The following is a 17,487-nucleotide window of genomic DNA, read 5'->3' as shown; positions in this document are numbered from 1 at the left end:
TATGACTGAACAAGGCAAGCATGATTTAAGGTAAACAGCTTGGTGAATCTTATTAGGATGAAAAAATAATATACAAACTGAGAGGAAAGCAATCATTTAAATGGGGACAAGGGCATATGAAGGGGTTAAAGTAAACCATGGAAAGACCTGCAGGGCTTGAATGAGGAAGGTTAAACTTTATACATGAAAAAAAGCAAGTAGATTTGTGCAAATCATGCTTCTGTTCATTCATACTAAAAAAAAAAAAGTGAATCAGATAACTTCAGCAGAATTCTTCCATGAGATATCAGGTTTACATCCTACATGATATTAGCTCTGATAATATCCTATACATGAAACAGGATAATAAATATGATGTTACAGCCAATAATTCTTAATTCTTTCTGCAATACATATACCTAATTCATGATACTGTACATTACACGTGGATTAGTTTAGAGAAATACTTTGGGAGAGACAGAGACAATTCTATACAGATACATCCCTCACCATGTCTGCGAGCCATTTCAGCAGCACGTTCACCCCATATACCATTTTGAGCAACCAAAATGATGTCATTAGGTTCCAACAAGTTAATGATGGTTGCTTCCATTCCAGCATGTCCAGTTCCACTCACACAGCACACTACATCAGCTTTAGTTTGGAATAAATATCGTAATCCTTCTTTTATTTCATCCATGATCTGAAAAAATAAATAAATGCATGATACCACAAGAATTATATGCATTGCTGCTTCCGTAGCTCTGAATCTATATATTTTTCTTATTCTTTTTATTTTCATTATACTTTGTCGCCGTCTCCTGTGTTAGCGAGGTACCGCAAGGAAACAGACGTAAGAATGGCCCAACCCACTAACATACACATCTATATACATACACGTCCACACACGCACATATACATACCTATACATCTCAACGTATATATATTCATATTTATTTATTTATTTTGCTTTGTCGCTGTCTCCCGCGTTTGCGAGGTAGCGCAAGGAAACAGACGAAAGAAATGGCCCAACCCACCCCAATAAACATGTATATACATACACGTCCACACACGCAAATATACATACCTATACATCTCAATGTACACATATATATACACACACAGACACATACATATATACCCATGCACACAATTCACACTGTCTGCCTTTATTCATTCCCATCGTCACCTCGCCACACATGGAATACCATCCCCCTCCCCCCTCATGTGTGCGAGGTAGCGCTAGGAAAAGACAAAGGCCCCATTCGTTCACACTCAGTCTCTAGCTGTCATGCAATAATGCCCGAAACCACAGCTCCCTTTCCACATCCAGGCCCCACACAACTTTCCATGGTTTACCCCAGACGCTTCACATGCCCTGATTCAATCCACTGACAACACGTCAACCCCGCTATACCACATCGATCCAATTCACTCTATTCCTTGCCCTCCTTTCACCCTCCTGCATGTTCAGGCCCCGATCACTCAAAATCTTTTTCACTCCATCTTTCCATCTCCAATTTGGTCTCCCACTTCTCCTCGTTCCCTCCACCTCCGACACATATATCCTCTTGGTCAATCTTTCCTCACTCATTCTCTCCATGTGCCCAAACTATTTCAAAACACTCTCTTCTGCTCTCTCAACCACGCTCTTTTTATTTCCACACATCTCTCTTACCCTTACATTACTTACTTGATCAAACCACCTCACACCACACACTGTCCTCAAACATCTCATTTCCAGCACATCCACCCTCCTCCGTGCAACTCTATCTATAGCCCACGCCTGGCAACCATATAACATTGTTGGAACCATTATTCCTTCACACATACCCATATTTGCTTTCCAAGATAACGCTCTCGACCTCCATACATTTTTCAATGCTCCCAGAACTTTCGTCCCCTCCTCCACCCTATGATTCACTTCCGCTTCCATGGTTCCATCCGCTGCCAAATCCACTCCCAGATATCTAAAACACTTCACTTCCAGTTTTTCTCCATTCAAATTTACCCCCAATTGACTTGTCCCTCAACCCCACTGTACCTAATAACGTTACTCTTATTCACATTTACTCTCAGCTTTCTTATTTCACACACTTGATCAAACTCCGTCACCAGCTTCTGCAGCTTTTCACCCGAATCAGCTACCAGCACTGTATCATCAGTGAACAACAACTAATTCACTTCCCAAGCTCTCTCATCCATAACAGACTGCATACTTGCCCCTATTTCCAAAACTCTTGTATTCACCTCCCTAACAACCCCATCCATAAACAAATTAAACAACCATGGAGACATCATGCACCCCTGCCGCAAACCAACATTCACTAAGAACCAATCACTTTCCTCTCTTCCTAATCGTACACATGCCTTACATCCTCGATAAAAACTTTTCACTGCTTCTAACAACTTGCCTCCCACACCATATATATTCTTAATACCTTCCACAGAGCATCTCTATCAACTCTATCATATGCCTTCTCCAGATCCATAAATGCTACCTACAAATCCATTTGCTTTTCTAAGTATTTCTCACATACATTCTTCAAAGCAAACACCTGATCCACACATCCTCTACCACTTCTAAAACCACACTGCTCTTCCCCAATCTGATGCTCTGTATATGCCTTCACCCTCTCAATCAATACTCTTCCATATAATTTCCCAGTAATACTCAACAAACTTATACCTCTGTAATTTGAGCATTCACTTTTATCTCCTTTGCCTTTGTACAATGGCAATATGGAAGCATTCTGCCAATCCTCAGGCACCTCAACATGAGTCATACATACATTAAATAACCTTACCAACCAGTCAACAATACAGTCACTCCCTTTTATGATAAATTCTACTGCAATACCATCCAAACCCATTGCCTTGCTGGCTTTCCTCTTCCACAAAGCTTTCACTATCTCTTCTCTGTTTACCAAATCATTTTCCCTAGCCCTCTCACTTTGCACACCACCTCGACCTAAATACCCTATATCTGCCACTCTATCATCAAACACATTCAACAAACCTTCAAAATACTCACTCCATCTCCTCACATCACCACTACTTATTATCACCTCTCTATTAGCCCCCTTCACTGATGTTTGTTCCCTTGTCTTACACACTTTATCTACCTCCTAAGATATACTTAGATATATAATGAGAGTAAAGTTTTATGCATGTGATACAGTTCTACTAGTCAAGTCAGACCAACAGACATAAGCAATCGTCAAAAAAAGTAAGGGAATCCAAGGAAAATAGCTAAGGTGAATACGAATAATGGTCATGTGCTGTGGCAATGAGTTACAGATACACTGAGAAAATTATTGGGTCCAAAATTTTAGTATCGTCAGTAACTATGGAATTTCATAACTTAATGGAGAAAAAAAAGGACTTTATAGACAAGGGCTATGTAAAAAATATGTGCATATGCTTGAAGAAAGATTTTCTTTTCTTTTTTGCAGTTACGTCTATAAACAGACACACTCTCACCTCAAGAATAATCAAAGATGGAAATGTCTGACTGAAAGTAATCTATACAAGTGCACATGAACAGCAGTAATGGAAAATAACTGGAATTCAAGGATCATATTAGGAAAAATGCACATAAAATTCTTGGAATTGTGATGACAAAATTCCCTAGAGCTATCACCTGTTTCATCTAGAGGAATATATGGTAGCAAAGTGGGCAAGAGAAGACAAAAATAACAAGATGAAGAGGATCAGCCCTCATAAGAGAAAATATTGGAGGATGGCCCATTCAAACACTACATAAAGGAAGACGGCCTGTAGGAAAGAAATGCTTACTGGTGTTGATAATATAGAATCCTCCAAAAGAATTTCAAAGTACCAAAACAATTATACAGTGATAATAAAAGAACAAAAAGACTGGACACGAAGTAGTAAAACATGCATTTCTCAAGAGGTGGTAAAGTACAATTAAAGGGAGATTTCAATCTTAAAGGGCCAGACCATGATAATTTGGATTCTCATGGGGATGCAGAATCATGCACACTATATTCTGAAAGTGAATACAGGTAAATATCCAATACCATCCAATACCATCATTTCAATGAATACACTTCGATAAGAGGGACCAATGCACCATTACCTTCACATGTTCTAGCATAAAAATTAAGAAAATCATATATGAAAATATGAAGACGTAATGCTTACGTATGGTCATGTCATAAATGAGGATATAAAAAGAGCAGATATGAGACCAGTACTCTAAAAGGAGATATAATCTTGGAAACAGTAAAGAACTTAACAATTTCTTGAGTAACATAAACGAAGATATGGTGTTCAGGAACCAGGGCACTGTGATGGAAGGTTCTGTGAAATTTAAAGTGCAGTAGGAATCATGATCCCTTAAGCCCAAAATATAGAGGGAAGCTTAGATAATTTTAGGGGAAATGCTAAGATAGAGTGGTTAGAAGAAAATGTGAGAAAGTGGAGGAGCTTTGTGATGTGCTCTGCAGAAGATACAGGTAGCACTCCAGCCAGCTACCATTTAAAAGGTTCTTTGTAAGACAGCAAGAAATGAACATATTAAGATAACATGGAAGGAACAGAGAAACTTTGAGAAAAATATTATGTACGAGAAAGAAGACAACCCAAAATTTTCCCAAAACTTTTGTGCAAAGAAACCCAAAATTTCCCCATAAATCTTGTGCTTTTATTTCAGTGTCCCATTCAGTTTGGTAAGTTGCCTGACAATTTGATTATGGGTAATGTTACAATGCTTGCATAACAGTACCAAAAGATGAAAAAAATAGTATGAAATAGAAATCTTTATTTAATCATACAGATACAAAATGTATTAAGATATCTAAATTACTTAGTCAACCAACAATTTTGCTAAACCTGACTTGCAAACCTCAACTAAATGTATTGGACTTTTTCTTATCATAGTTTCAGTCTATTTGTTGAATTGGTTGAAACACTATTTCTAATTCATACCTGAAGGACTTCTGGATGCAGATGGCCTAGTAATGGTTTCTTCATAGCATTGTAAACTCGAAGAGGACAATTGCTTGGACCTGGGCCCATTAGTAGTTTGGATGGAACAAGCAGTGGCTTCTCCAGACATTTTGGCTTCGGCACTTCCATCCTGTAGAACACAAGATTGTCATAATATGAATACCCTAAACATATATTTTTGTTAAATCCAGAATAATGAGGAAGATAAAACAGAGGAGACATTATTCTGATTGAATTCTTGATGCTTTCATTATTCAATAAATGTTCACCCTTTTGCTGTATAGTTCTGATATTTTTGAATAAATACTTATACCTAATGTAAAATTCAGATTTACCCTACAATTATCGAAAAACATTTCCCTCTACCACAACCTGAAAGCTCCAAATCTTTGTGCATACTGCCACTATGTTCTGAGTTGAAACCATGGTTTATATAAGCTTCAACTGACTGACTACATACATAAACAAAATATATTTGTTGAGATGTAACATAATACAAATACTCTTAGCTTAATGCAAAACCAATGTAACGGCCTGGATATATTATGCCTACACAATGCAAGCCATTTTGACACCTTAATTCTGCTGGTCAGACAACCCATCTATCTTCATATCCTGAAATTCCATATATACAGTAAACTGTGTTAAAACATGATGTAAAGCTTATTCTCTTAAACAATTGCTTCTCAAAAGAATGCTAACCTTACCAATCTTAAGTAATGATTTTTTTCATTAACTGACTCCTGTCTTTACTAACTCTTCACTGAACAAAATGCAAATCTCAACCAATAACAACACGTGAATCATAAATAATCCCTCAAAATATATAAGGTAATAAAAGTTTACATATAAAAATAATACCAATGGTGAGTAATAAGCAAAGTAGGCACTGCTTACCCTCCAAATTAACATAAGATATCAGTATCAAACAAGTCTCCTCTCAAATTCATTAGCATATTTACCTTTACAGAAAAAAATCTACATCGTATATTCTAAGTTATCTTAATGGTTTAACTGCACTGCAGTCCAATCCTACGAGACGGGAATCTTCAGATCAGGAGAGCGCTTCGCAACGTAAGTGCCGAGCCCGAACGACGATCCCATTAGTATGTCGTACTTCCTCATTCCCAGTTTGAGCTACAAAATGGATAACGCACTATCTTCAAAAACAGCTGTAATATATATTTCAAGATAATATACCTTTGAACTATGGCGCTGTGCGAAGCATTCAGTGTAAATAAGACACAACAGAAAGTAATCAACATGTCAACTCGCCTCCACCTTTCTTATTCAACAGTGGAAAGTTAACACTAAATATTAATACTACATATCAAAGTTTGAACATTTTCATGTGTACGATGTCCAAATATTCTATAAATCATCTGAGTTTATCCAGATACATAGGCATTATCTTAGTTTTAACTGTAGAAATATTCATTCTTTCCTTCACTGGGTAATAGGGTGATAGGTGGAGAATAATAGCAAAATTTGGGTCGGTGTGCTGAAAGTTGGCCGTGAAAAATCGAAAGGCTGAGAAGCACTGGATTAGATCAGTGTCGAATAGACAATGATATGACTTGCTTGTTGGCCCCCATTTAACAGCCTAAAGATATGCCAACACCACATGATAAAAGTTTTAAAATGTAGTCATCCATTTCCTCCCTTATCCAATAATCATGAGCTACAGCCAAATAATATGCTGAGAAAAACATTCTTATTCTTAAATTCTCTTCTATGATATTCATCAACCAAACCTCATGGTCGCAGAATGAGTGAGCAGATTTGCGTCTGGACTAATCTGCTGACGCATTCCCAGTTCACTTTCAACAACGCCAACCCTGTGCCAGCGGTGGCCATTTGTGTATTTCGAGGTGAGGTAGTGATATTGTAACGAGTGTCTGCGAATTGAGTCCAACAATTCCACCTACTAATACAATTCTACTTACAACTGCACCTGCAGAGTGCAGCTTTTCGCTCTCAAGGATGAGAAACACAAGGCTAATACTTGGTCACATAAAAAGGACATTAATGATATCAAAGCCAAAAAGATTCCTGATAAACTCCCACTTAAAATTGTACATGTAAGTTGAATGGCATATTTTTTGTTTTTGTGAAAAGAATCTATGAAAAAATATATATCTATTGTATTCATACTTCACCTCCAGAAAGTAACTATCTAAATCATGTAACTTACTTTTGAAATAGTCTTATGACAAATGATCAAAACGTTTCCCTAGGTAAATCTTTTCCCTCACCAAAAGTTCTCTCTCTCTCTCTCTCTCTCTCTCTCTCTCTCTCTCTCTCTCTCTCTCTCTCTCTCTCTCTATCTCTCTCTCTCCACACACACACACACACACACACACACACACACACACACACACACATATATATATATATATATATATATATATATATATATATATATATATATATATATATATATATATCATACTATTCGCCATTTCCCGCGTTATATATTACACTGGAGGCTTCAGTCACGGACAAAAGTCCACAAGGCCGAGCTTTAACTGAGGATTATGAAAGGGAAAGTGACAAGGGAAAATATTTACTAATATTGAGGTGAAGAAAAAAATGTCTTTTAAAATATGCCAGATCATAGTTATTGGGAAATACATCAAAGGGTAGAGACTTCCAAGGCTTCGAGAAGTAAGGAAAGATGCAGTTGAGTTGCCAAAGGCCACACAATAAATGTGACGCAGCAGCTTGCCAAGTATTTCCTGGTCTAGCACACAAGCAGCCAGCTCTCGAGAGTAAAAAACTAAAGTAAAACCTATAGAAGAGAAATAGTGAACTACCTTTGCGGCGTAGGGAGAGCGGGGCAAATTTTGAAGTTGGCATGGGAGAATACTGTAAGTCGAACCGCTTTCGAATCAACTGTACCTCAGGATGCAGAGCTAGATTCACCCCGGACAGGGAGCAGTACTCCATACAAGAGCGAATTAGTCTTATTGTATAAATGATACAAATGTTCAGAAGAATGATACCGTCATATCGGAATAGTGAAGGGAAGGTAGAGGGACAAATATTTTCGCGACGAAAGACCTATCATTGGAAAACGATAGGTTATCTCACTTCCTCTGATTAAAAGAACGCTTCGCCTCTCAGATAACGTGCTTGCAAAGATTACGGACTGTGATAAATTCTGAGTGGATGTCGGAACAAAAGTTTTTCCAAGCCCGATATGACCGATAACGTACTTGAATGACCTCAGAACAGGAACAGTTAAACCATGGAGTGGGTGAAGAAGTCGTCTTCAGAGGAAGAGGAGGTAAATGCTTTCATTCCCAAAACAATAACCTCTGTTATGCGTTTGCCGGAGACAGAAGTCTCACCCCCATGAGTGACTAATTCACCCAAGGAAAGTCAGGAAAGAATTTTCTTAAGTTATTCCAGTCAGCTCTGCTGAGGTGTCAATATTTACATTTAGAAGGGGCTGCTGGACGGGGAGGTACCGATAAAAACATACATTTATGAGATTGATGAGATGAACCAACTGGGGGCGAGATTGTGTTGTTACAGCGAATGGATTAGATATGAACAACAGAACCAGAATACAGCATACTTCTCCAATTCAATTTCAAAGTATCCTAATGGCCAGTAATGTTCCATCAAGGAAAACTAGATATGTTCAACATAAAGGTCTTCTGCATTTCCTAACTCTTGCATAACACTGTCAGAGAGAATAAAGATTTCATAAACTGCTTTGAAACATTTTTCCACATATTTGTATACCAAATATTTGCATATACACACATGAAGCACAGAAAGATATAGAGGAGAATAAGGCATCTGATTAAATAAAGAGGGTAAAGGAATATGTCAAATGCACCACTCTAACACAGTCTGAAATCCAGATTGCCTTACCTGTGTTCAAGTGATTCATTGTGGTAAAACAATGTTAGGGAAAAAAAAAATCGTATCCAATCATTGAAAACAAAATAATCTGCCTTAGTGCTCTTCCCAGATGCGTGTCCCAAACACTGGTAGACATCTTAAATAGCGAAATAAAAGTAATATATTATTGATTTATTTATTAAACTTTGTCGCTGTCTCCCACGTTAGCGAGATAGCGCAAGGAAACAGACGAAAGAATGGCCCAACCCACCCACATGCACATGTATATACATACACGTCCACACACGCACATATACATACCTATACATTTCAACGTATATATATATATATATATATATATATATATATATATATATATATATAGACATACATATATACACATGTACATAATTCATACTTACTACCTTTATTCATTCCCGTCGCCACCCCGCCACACATGAAATGACAACCCCCTCACCCCGCACGCGCGAGAGGCAGCGCTAGGAAAAGACAATAGAGGCAACATTCGTTCACATATTCTTACGTTTCCGCAGGCGCAGGCGATGTTGTCACCTCGTTTATATATAGTGTTATGGTGAATTTGCTTTTCTCACTAGGATACGTGCACTTTGCTTCGCACGTCTTCATTACTTCTGATGATGCTTACGTACTTTCATTAAGGCATTTTTTGTGGTACTATTACATGTTTTTGGAAGTTCATGGTACCATTGTTTTATTAGTTTATCCTAACTGATCTAGCCCCATGCTGAGTACTGTAATTATAGTCGAGTGAAAATACAATGATATCTAATTACGTAACCAACTTCAAAGAAAAGAAAAAAATAAAAACAAATGAAATGTCATCCAATTCAATATGACTCGATGAGTAATAATGTAATATGGTTAATCAATTAACTACATGTCTTTTTCCATAACTGCCTAAGAAATATGCATGAATACGTTTTCAATATGAGATTTATGACAACAGTTTCAGAAACCTGAAATGTATATATAAAAAAAAAGGAGAATGTAAAACAATTCGTTGGAAACGAGAAACATTTACAGTTAACTGTAAAAAAGATGAGAAATGCATGGGTGATAGGAACATCATTTTCGACTGCAAAGTCATGAAACTGAGTCTGAGGGAGATGAGCATAAAACATATCATATAGTGAACCCCTACCATGCACTAGCACAGGAAACTGATCTTAGCCATTTATGTCTATGCGCTTTACAAGTCGAACTCGGGTCAAATACTAAAGTATTTAAACCCGGGCACTTAGAATGGCTTACATATTATATAGAGTGTTTACTTCAATAACGTTATATCTGCCAGCCCAGGAGGGCGGGTTTTAATAAGTAAAATTTACTTAGTTCAGTGTTTAATGATACAACTGATACTGAAACTGACTGACTAAATTTCGCGTTGAAACTTATTCTCCCATACTTGACAGCAGTTTACCACTTCAGCGAGGTAGCGCCAGAACGGAGGATAAGACATCCATTCTCTAGCTGTCATGTGCAATGCAACGAAACCAAAGCCCCCTATCCACAACCGGGCCCTACAGACCTTTCCATGGTTTCGCCCATCCTGCTACCTAATATCCTTGCTTTTACTAATATTTCCTCTCAACCTTCTCCTTTCATACACTCTTCCAATATTTACTCTCAACTCCCTCCTTTGACACACTTCCAATTTCAGTCATCAACTTCTGCAGTTTCTCACTCGAATCTGCCACCATTGCTGTCGAAAGCAAACAGCTACAGTTTTTCACTCGAATCTGGAAGTAATTTTGCCGTGTCAACAGCAAAATGACACTCTCAGGTCCCCTCATCAGCTACAGACAGCATACTCGCCCTTCGGATTCACTTGCCTCATCAAACTAGCCATAAACAAATCAATCAGCCTTGGTGACATCACACATTCCTACCGCAGACCGACCTGACATGGAAACAATCACTCTCTTCCTACTCGTTCACACGCCTTACACCCTTGATAAAACTTCATATATGTATAAGATATATTATAAATTAAAAAAGACAAGATATCAATCGTTGTATCACCATTCAACCATGATTACAATATTATTTAATGTAATTAATGACCACAAATATTACAAATGCCATAATGAAACTACAAACACATCTTAAGAAGCAATGAAGACATTTGGTCTAGGTGAATTCATAACCTGCTATAAAAAGTAAGTGCACCAAAATCCTATATATACGAAGAGATGACACCACAGCCTAGGAGACATGTTAATAACAGGCTACTCTTAACAGTTATCTTTAGCAAGCTACCAACACATTTTTCATTTTTCACCGATCAAGGCCTATATCATTAGTTTCTTAGTTATTTTAACTTTCTAGTAATGTTTCACTTTATGAGAGAAATGGGCTTTAGCTTATTTCATTACTCAGTGTTTGAGTGACAAATCTAGCATGTTAATTTTTGTATTAGCTACAAATCTTTTCCTCCTCTATATGAAGCATCTTCTATCAGCTCATGAAATACATACACGACGCAATTTGGATGACGTATAATGTGTTATTCTGGCACACTCCTGCATATTTCCGGGTATTGTCATCCCGATAAACATGATACTAAGTTTACAACCTTCACCAAACAGCTGATATGACCGCACCCAGGGCTACCAACCCAAGGCCATTTATTTAAAGGTTGGCAGTGGTTGTATTTCATTATGCCGCACCGATATCACGCTTCCAGCATGATAATAATGTATGTTTCATCAATACAGCCGACGGTTATTTCACACGATAAAAAGAAAAATTGGTATCACAATGTCAAGAAGTTGTTGTAATCTTATAAATTGTAATCTTATCAAAATGTTACAATGAAGTTCTGAAGTGGCACATGTTACGTTACATAAAAACCTGTCGCTGTCAAGCCACACTGGGACAAGGGATAACTCTTACATTACTGCACAACATAGTACATATGAAAAGTTTACACAATACTAAAGAAATATATATTTATATATATATATAATGTCTTATATACTGGGATTATTTACCTTCCTCTTTCAGCTGATCCTTGACCACCTGTTGCTGAGCGTTTGGAGTATATCGACGATGCCACCATTCTGGTAACCACACGTCGTACACCCCTCGAGGCAGCACACAACATAGCTGAATAATTCAACCATGGTCATATGTACATATCATAGGAAGTTTGTTCATTATATAGTTAAATGAGAACTCCTAAATTCTGCACTGACAATAGTAGCTATGTGATTTAGCGAAGCCATGAAACAAGGCAGATGCACGGAGCCTACATCATTACCATATGTGAAAAAAGGAAAACTTTTCAATATCAGCAGGTAAAAACATATCATTAATGTCGACCTGAAGCCTGATCACTCGTAAAATATCGTTTGTTTATTTTGTGTATATTCATATACCCATAACAACAGCAACTTCGTGCGTCTGGCAATGGCATCCATAGTTTCAAAGAGTTCCTACCCTTGTTCACCTTCAGCAACTTTTTTGTCAATAGGTCTACTTACGAACAAAAGATCCCGTCGAGGCCAGACCATGTAAAACAAAAAAAAACAAATAAAGGAAGAAAATATGAAAGAGTGCAGTGATCTTTCTAGTCTACAAAAAATATTAAAACATTTTAAGCGTTTACACATTTCTTAGTGGAAAAAAAATATCAGTACACGTACTTCAAGATTTTTGTAATGTTCATGTCAATTTTTGACTCCCTCCTTTTCAGCATATAATATTTCTTACGAATTAAGAAATTTTAAGCTCAGCAGAGAGGGAAAAGCAACAGACATCACAACGTCCATCATAAAGTTCCTATTAATGTCTAATCTCCTGTGACAAAAAAAAAAAAAAGTAAACCTCAAAACGTATTGTACTGTATCCTTCTCGCGGAAGCCAGCCTGCTGCAGTTAACTTAGCTGTTCATCCTCCCTTAGGGCCGGGTCGATAGAATATCTGAGTGGCTGACGTGGGGAAAAATGAAAGATTGTGATGGGTGGATGATTTTTATCAGCGAGTATGCACATGACCATAAGGAGAAAGATAATCGACTAGCGGTTTGGAGCAACTGATTGAGTGTGTCTGCCGTGTTGATTCAACAGACCGGGTATAAGTGACTGAGTGATTTAAATGCGAAGGAGAATAGTGATGCATTTGAGGGCATACCTGGAAATGGTGAAGAGCTCCTCGAGTTGTCGGCTGGAAGAGTAATGGTGAGTGGGGATACCTGGTTTAAAAAAGAGGGATATACACAAGTGTATGACAACAAGCGGATATATATATATATATATATATATATATATATATATATATATATATATATATATATATATATATATATTTTTTTTTATTTTCCAAAAGAAGGAACAGAGAATTGGGCCAGGTGAGGGTAGTCCCTCAAAGGCCCAGTCCTCTGTTCTTAACGCTACCTCGCTAATGCGGGAAATGGCGAATAGTTTGAAAGAAAGAAAGAAAATATATATATATATATATATATATATATATATATATATATATATATATATATATATATATATATATATATATATATATTCCTATGAGTCTACGGGGAAAATGAAACACTTGTGTTTCATTTTCCCCGTGGACTCATAGGAATATACTTGATCACGCGCAAAACTGTGATCCTTTCCTATACATATATATATATATATATATATATATATATATATATATATATATATATATATATATATATATATTATACTATACGCCATTTCCCGCATTAGCGAGGTAGCGTTAAGAACAGAGGACTGGCCCTTTGAGGGAATATCCTCACATGGCCCCCCTTCTCTGTTCCTTCTTTTGGAAAATTTGCATCTAGGTTTATCTTATGCACGCCCTTTAATTAGGATGTAATCCAGTAATCCATGTAAAGTGGAGACTTTTACCGTGGCCACCCCTTGATGGAAGTCTCCTTAGGGAGCAGGCGTCAGAGATACAGGTAAATACATAGTAATGCCCGATGACCATCTCTCTTACTCCCAAACCTATACTTGTGTATCCCTCTTTTAAAACCAGGCATTCCCAATCACTAGTCTTTTTCCAGCCAACAACTCCAACTCTTCGCCATGTCCACTCGTATGGCTGACTGCTCCATGCCCCTGTTATACCCTCATCTGCCACATTATTCACCTTCGCATTTAAATCACCCATCACCATTACCCGTTCTCTTGAATCAACACTGCTGACAAACTCAATCAGTTGCTCCCAAAACACTTGTCTTATATCATCCTGCTTCTCACGGTCAAGTGCATAATCACTAACAGGCCACCTTCTATCGCAACCAACCTTCATTTTTACCCACATCTGTGTCGAGTTCATTTCCTCACTCTTCTTCACACACACTCCCAAAACCACTGCTTCAGATTTTGCCTTCCCACCAATCCCTGACTTTACTCCCAAGACATTTCCAAACCATATATACCCCTTTACATTTGAGCTCTGATTAACACAGAGCCAGAACGTCCAGGTTCCTTTCCTCAAGCATCCTTCCTATCTCTCCTTCCCACATACATTAAGATATCCTCAGTCTGAGCCTTCGAGGAGGATGAGTACTCCTTGCTTGGCTCCATTTCTTTTTTTCATCTTTTAGAAATTGGAGTACCAGAATGAGGGCGGGGAGTTCCATAACCCTATATAATCGCCTATTACGACACCCTTGGAATACGGACAGAGGTAGAATTCATTCTAACTCCAGTACCACAAGAAATATCACTGAATCTTCTATTATCAAATACACAAAGAATTATAACCTTAATATTAGTGGTGTATACAAATTGGATAGCTTTATTGTTGATAAAATTTGTAAATAATTCCCCTTCTTGTCCACATAATAAGTTTATAATATGCTCGTTGCCTGTCTTGGACAATCACTTGTTTGCCAAATGGCGTCTCTTCGTTGTATATCAATTGACTTATATTTCTTTCTTGTATCTCCCTTGATGATGTGATTATTACACGAAAGTGCACTTGGGAACCTATCGTGTTTCATTTTTCCCGTGGACTCATAGAAATTTATATATATATATATATATATATATATATATATATATATATATATATATATATATATATATATATATATATTTTCTTTTTCTTTTAAACTATTTGCCATTTCCCGCGTTAGCGAGGTAGCGTTAAGAACAGAGGACTGGGCCTTTTTTGGAATATCCTCACCTGGCCCCCTCTGTTCCTTCTTTTAGAAAATTAAAAAAAAAAATGAGAGGGGAGGATTTCCAGCCCCCCGCTCCCTCCCCTTTTAGTCGCCTTCTACGACACGCAGGGAATACGTGGGAAGTATTCTTAATCCCCTATCCCCAGGGATAATATATATATATATATATATATATATATATATATATATATATATATATATATATATATATATATATATATGTGTGTGTGTGTGTGTGTGTGTGTGTGTGTGTGTGTGTAATGGTGATATGGCCTTTATTATGCTATCCATCTGACTGTGCCGTCTCAGCTAACAAGAAGTAAATGAAATACATAAAAAACAGAGAAGTTATACAACTGTCATTCGGCTCACCGGAATAAAGCTCCAATGACAACAGAAGTATATCACAGGGAAGGCCAGCCCACCTAGAGGATGCCGTGGGCATTGTAACCAGAGATTAGGTCCATCTTATAATCCAGCCAGTGAGACGACCACGTCAGGTATCACAAGGCGTGAAAGGTAAGGATAGCGAGCGTCTAGGACCTGATCGTGGTGATTCTTGAGAGTATGGCCCACAACCTGAGTAGAAAGGGGTGCCAGTCTTCCAGGTCTGAATATGCGAATATCCTAAGGGATGTACAGGCACTGCAGGCCAGAGGATGGAGGCGTGATCGCGAGGCTTGGGAAGGCTCTACAAGGACAAGGCGGACTGCAGGAGCTGCACTGAACGTGTAAATGGATGAAACATCTGCGGAATGAATGCAGGCAGACGCCTGAAGGACTTTACTGGGGCAAGGAGCTAATAAATACTGGTCGCGCAGGGCATCGGTGGGCCAACCTTAAGATAGCTCCTGTCATCTTTTAAGATGGTCACGGTCACCAGTCACTGCCGAAGTGAATTTCAGACGTCAACAGGAGGCCAACTAGGGTCTGCGACCCCATCGCCTAGCATATGAGGGAGACATCGGACAAGCTGCAACCAACAATGCCTCGCCAAGATCTACAAGAGACGGTGGGGCTTCCTACGGTTAGACAACGCCGTCTTGTACCACTGATGGAGGAGGGATGATGGTATCAGCAAGTGCAGGTATCAAGACGTGCCGACGAAGTTGATGGATGCCATCTTGAGAGTTGCGTATAAGCGCTTCCACCCGTCACTCTCTTGGGGCGGAAAACACTCCGTCAGCACTATTGGGGTCGGATGGATCACGCTTGTGGTGTAGGTCGTCTGATGCATATACCAGTGAGGGGACCAAGGACGATGACACACGCTACCCTTGCAGTCTTGTCAAGTTGAAACACCCACGAGGAAAGTAGCCGCACACAAACCGGGACCAGTGCCAGTCTTCGAGGCCGGGAACGTGGAGTATGTAACCATGGACTGCCTGCCTCACCATGTGGCTGTTGGGCCTATGCCAACCTGACCACACGAGGGCACTGCAGAAATGGACCAGTTTTTTCCACCCGTTATGGTCTACCTACCGAGATACGCTCGGACCAGGGCCGAAACTGTGTCTGTGCAGATTTCCAGGTGTGTTGCCGGGTAACGGTATCTGAATGACATGGAGGACCAATCCAAGAACCCTCGTCTGACGGCATGGTGGCGAGACCCCACCAGACCTTAGGGGAGGGGGAACTGAAGCTCCTAGCAAACCTGGTAGCACACTGGGATGCAGAGCACGAAACCCAGGGCTTGCACACCACACCACCCAGGATTATCACCAGACACGAGCTGCAATTGCCGCTGAATATCTCAACTGGACAAGGCAATGCTGGGGAATGAACCAGAGTTCGTGTCGGTGTAATTGGAAGCGGAACGCCAACAGGGACGTGCGAATCTCAGAGTTTCTGGGAAGGTTAAAGAGGGGACAAAGTACAGTGGTTGGATGGCTGCTCTCGGTGGGGACGATGAAGCGCACAATTCTGGGGCAAAACGCGTCTTCTAAGGCTAATTCAAAGGAGGAAGAAAATAGGGTCCAGCGACGGGGGGAGAGTGTTTTCCTCACGTTATGTGATGGGTAAGTCTGCTTGATTTTCAAATTTCCCGCTGTGGTCCCGATCATTGAAAGAGAGAGAGAGAGAGAGAGAGAGAGAGAGAGAGAGAGAGAGAGAGAGAGAGAGAGAGAGAGAGAGAGAGAGAGAGAGAGGCAAAAACTGACTACTGAAGATAAAAAAAAAAAAGGGAACAAGTGAGGCATGAAAAGCACATACCTGACAAGCTAAAATAACACTAAAACTATTTCATAAATCTAGTAGGAAGCAATCGAGAGTAAAATGACCCAAATTATTTGATAAAGGAGCTACAGAGAAGATTTGTTAAATCGATTAAGGAAGTACGTGAGGAGGAGACTGGTGCAGTTCAAGAGTTTGTTAACACGGGATGACTTTTAATACCAGCCAGGGAAGGGGACGATGCATTAGAGTATACGGACAATATATCCAGTAGAAGAAAGGATCACTTGGCATCCTACAGT

General features: G+C 38.9%; 1 protein-coding gene across 3 annotated transcripts in view; it reads right to left on the bottom strand.

Moving 5' to 3' along the window:
* The window catches only part of LOC139754143 (alanine--glyoxylate aminotransferase-like), a 189,697-nt gene that overhangs the window by 22,272 nt on the left and 149,938 nt on the right, over positions 1-17,487 (bottom strand). For 2 of the 3 annotated variants that reach the window (XM_071671279.1, XM_071671280.1), the window contains 3 exons: positions 11,844-11,958; positions 4,933-5,083; positions 490-682 (listed from right to left, as the gene is read on the bottom strand). In XM_071671279.1, the coding sequence (XP_071527380.1) occupies positions 490-682; positions 4,933-5,083; positions 11,844-11,956 (457 nt within the window). In that variant the 5' untranslated portion in view covers positions 11,957-11,958. The remainder of the gene's footprint in view (positions 1-489; positions 683-4,932; positions 5,084-11,843; positions 11,959-17,487) is intronic. The other variant, XM_071671281.1, reaches the window with a different exon arrangement.

This window comes from Panulirus ornatus, chromosome 16 (genome assembly GCF_036320965.1).
Source record: "Panulirus ornatus isolate Po-2019 chromosome 16, ASM3632096v1, whole genome shotgun sequence".
NCBI classification, from domain to species: domain Eukaryota; kingdom Metazoa; phylum Arthropoda; class Malacostraca; order Decapoda; family Palinuridae; genus Panulirus; species Panulirus ornatus.
The sequence above is the reverse complement of the archived record's forward strand: the minus strand, read 5'-3'. Positions and strand labels throughout refer to the sequence as shown.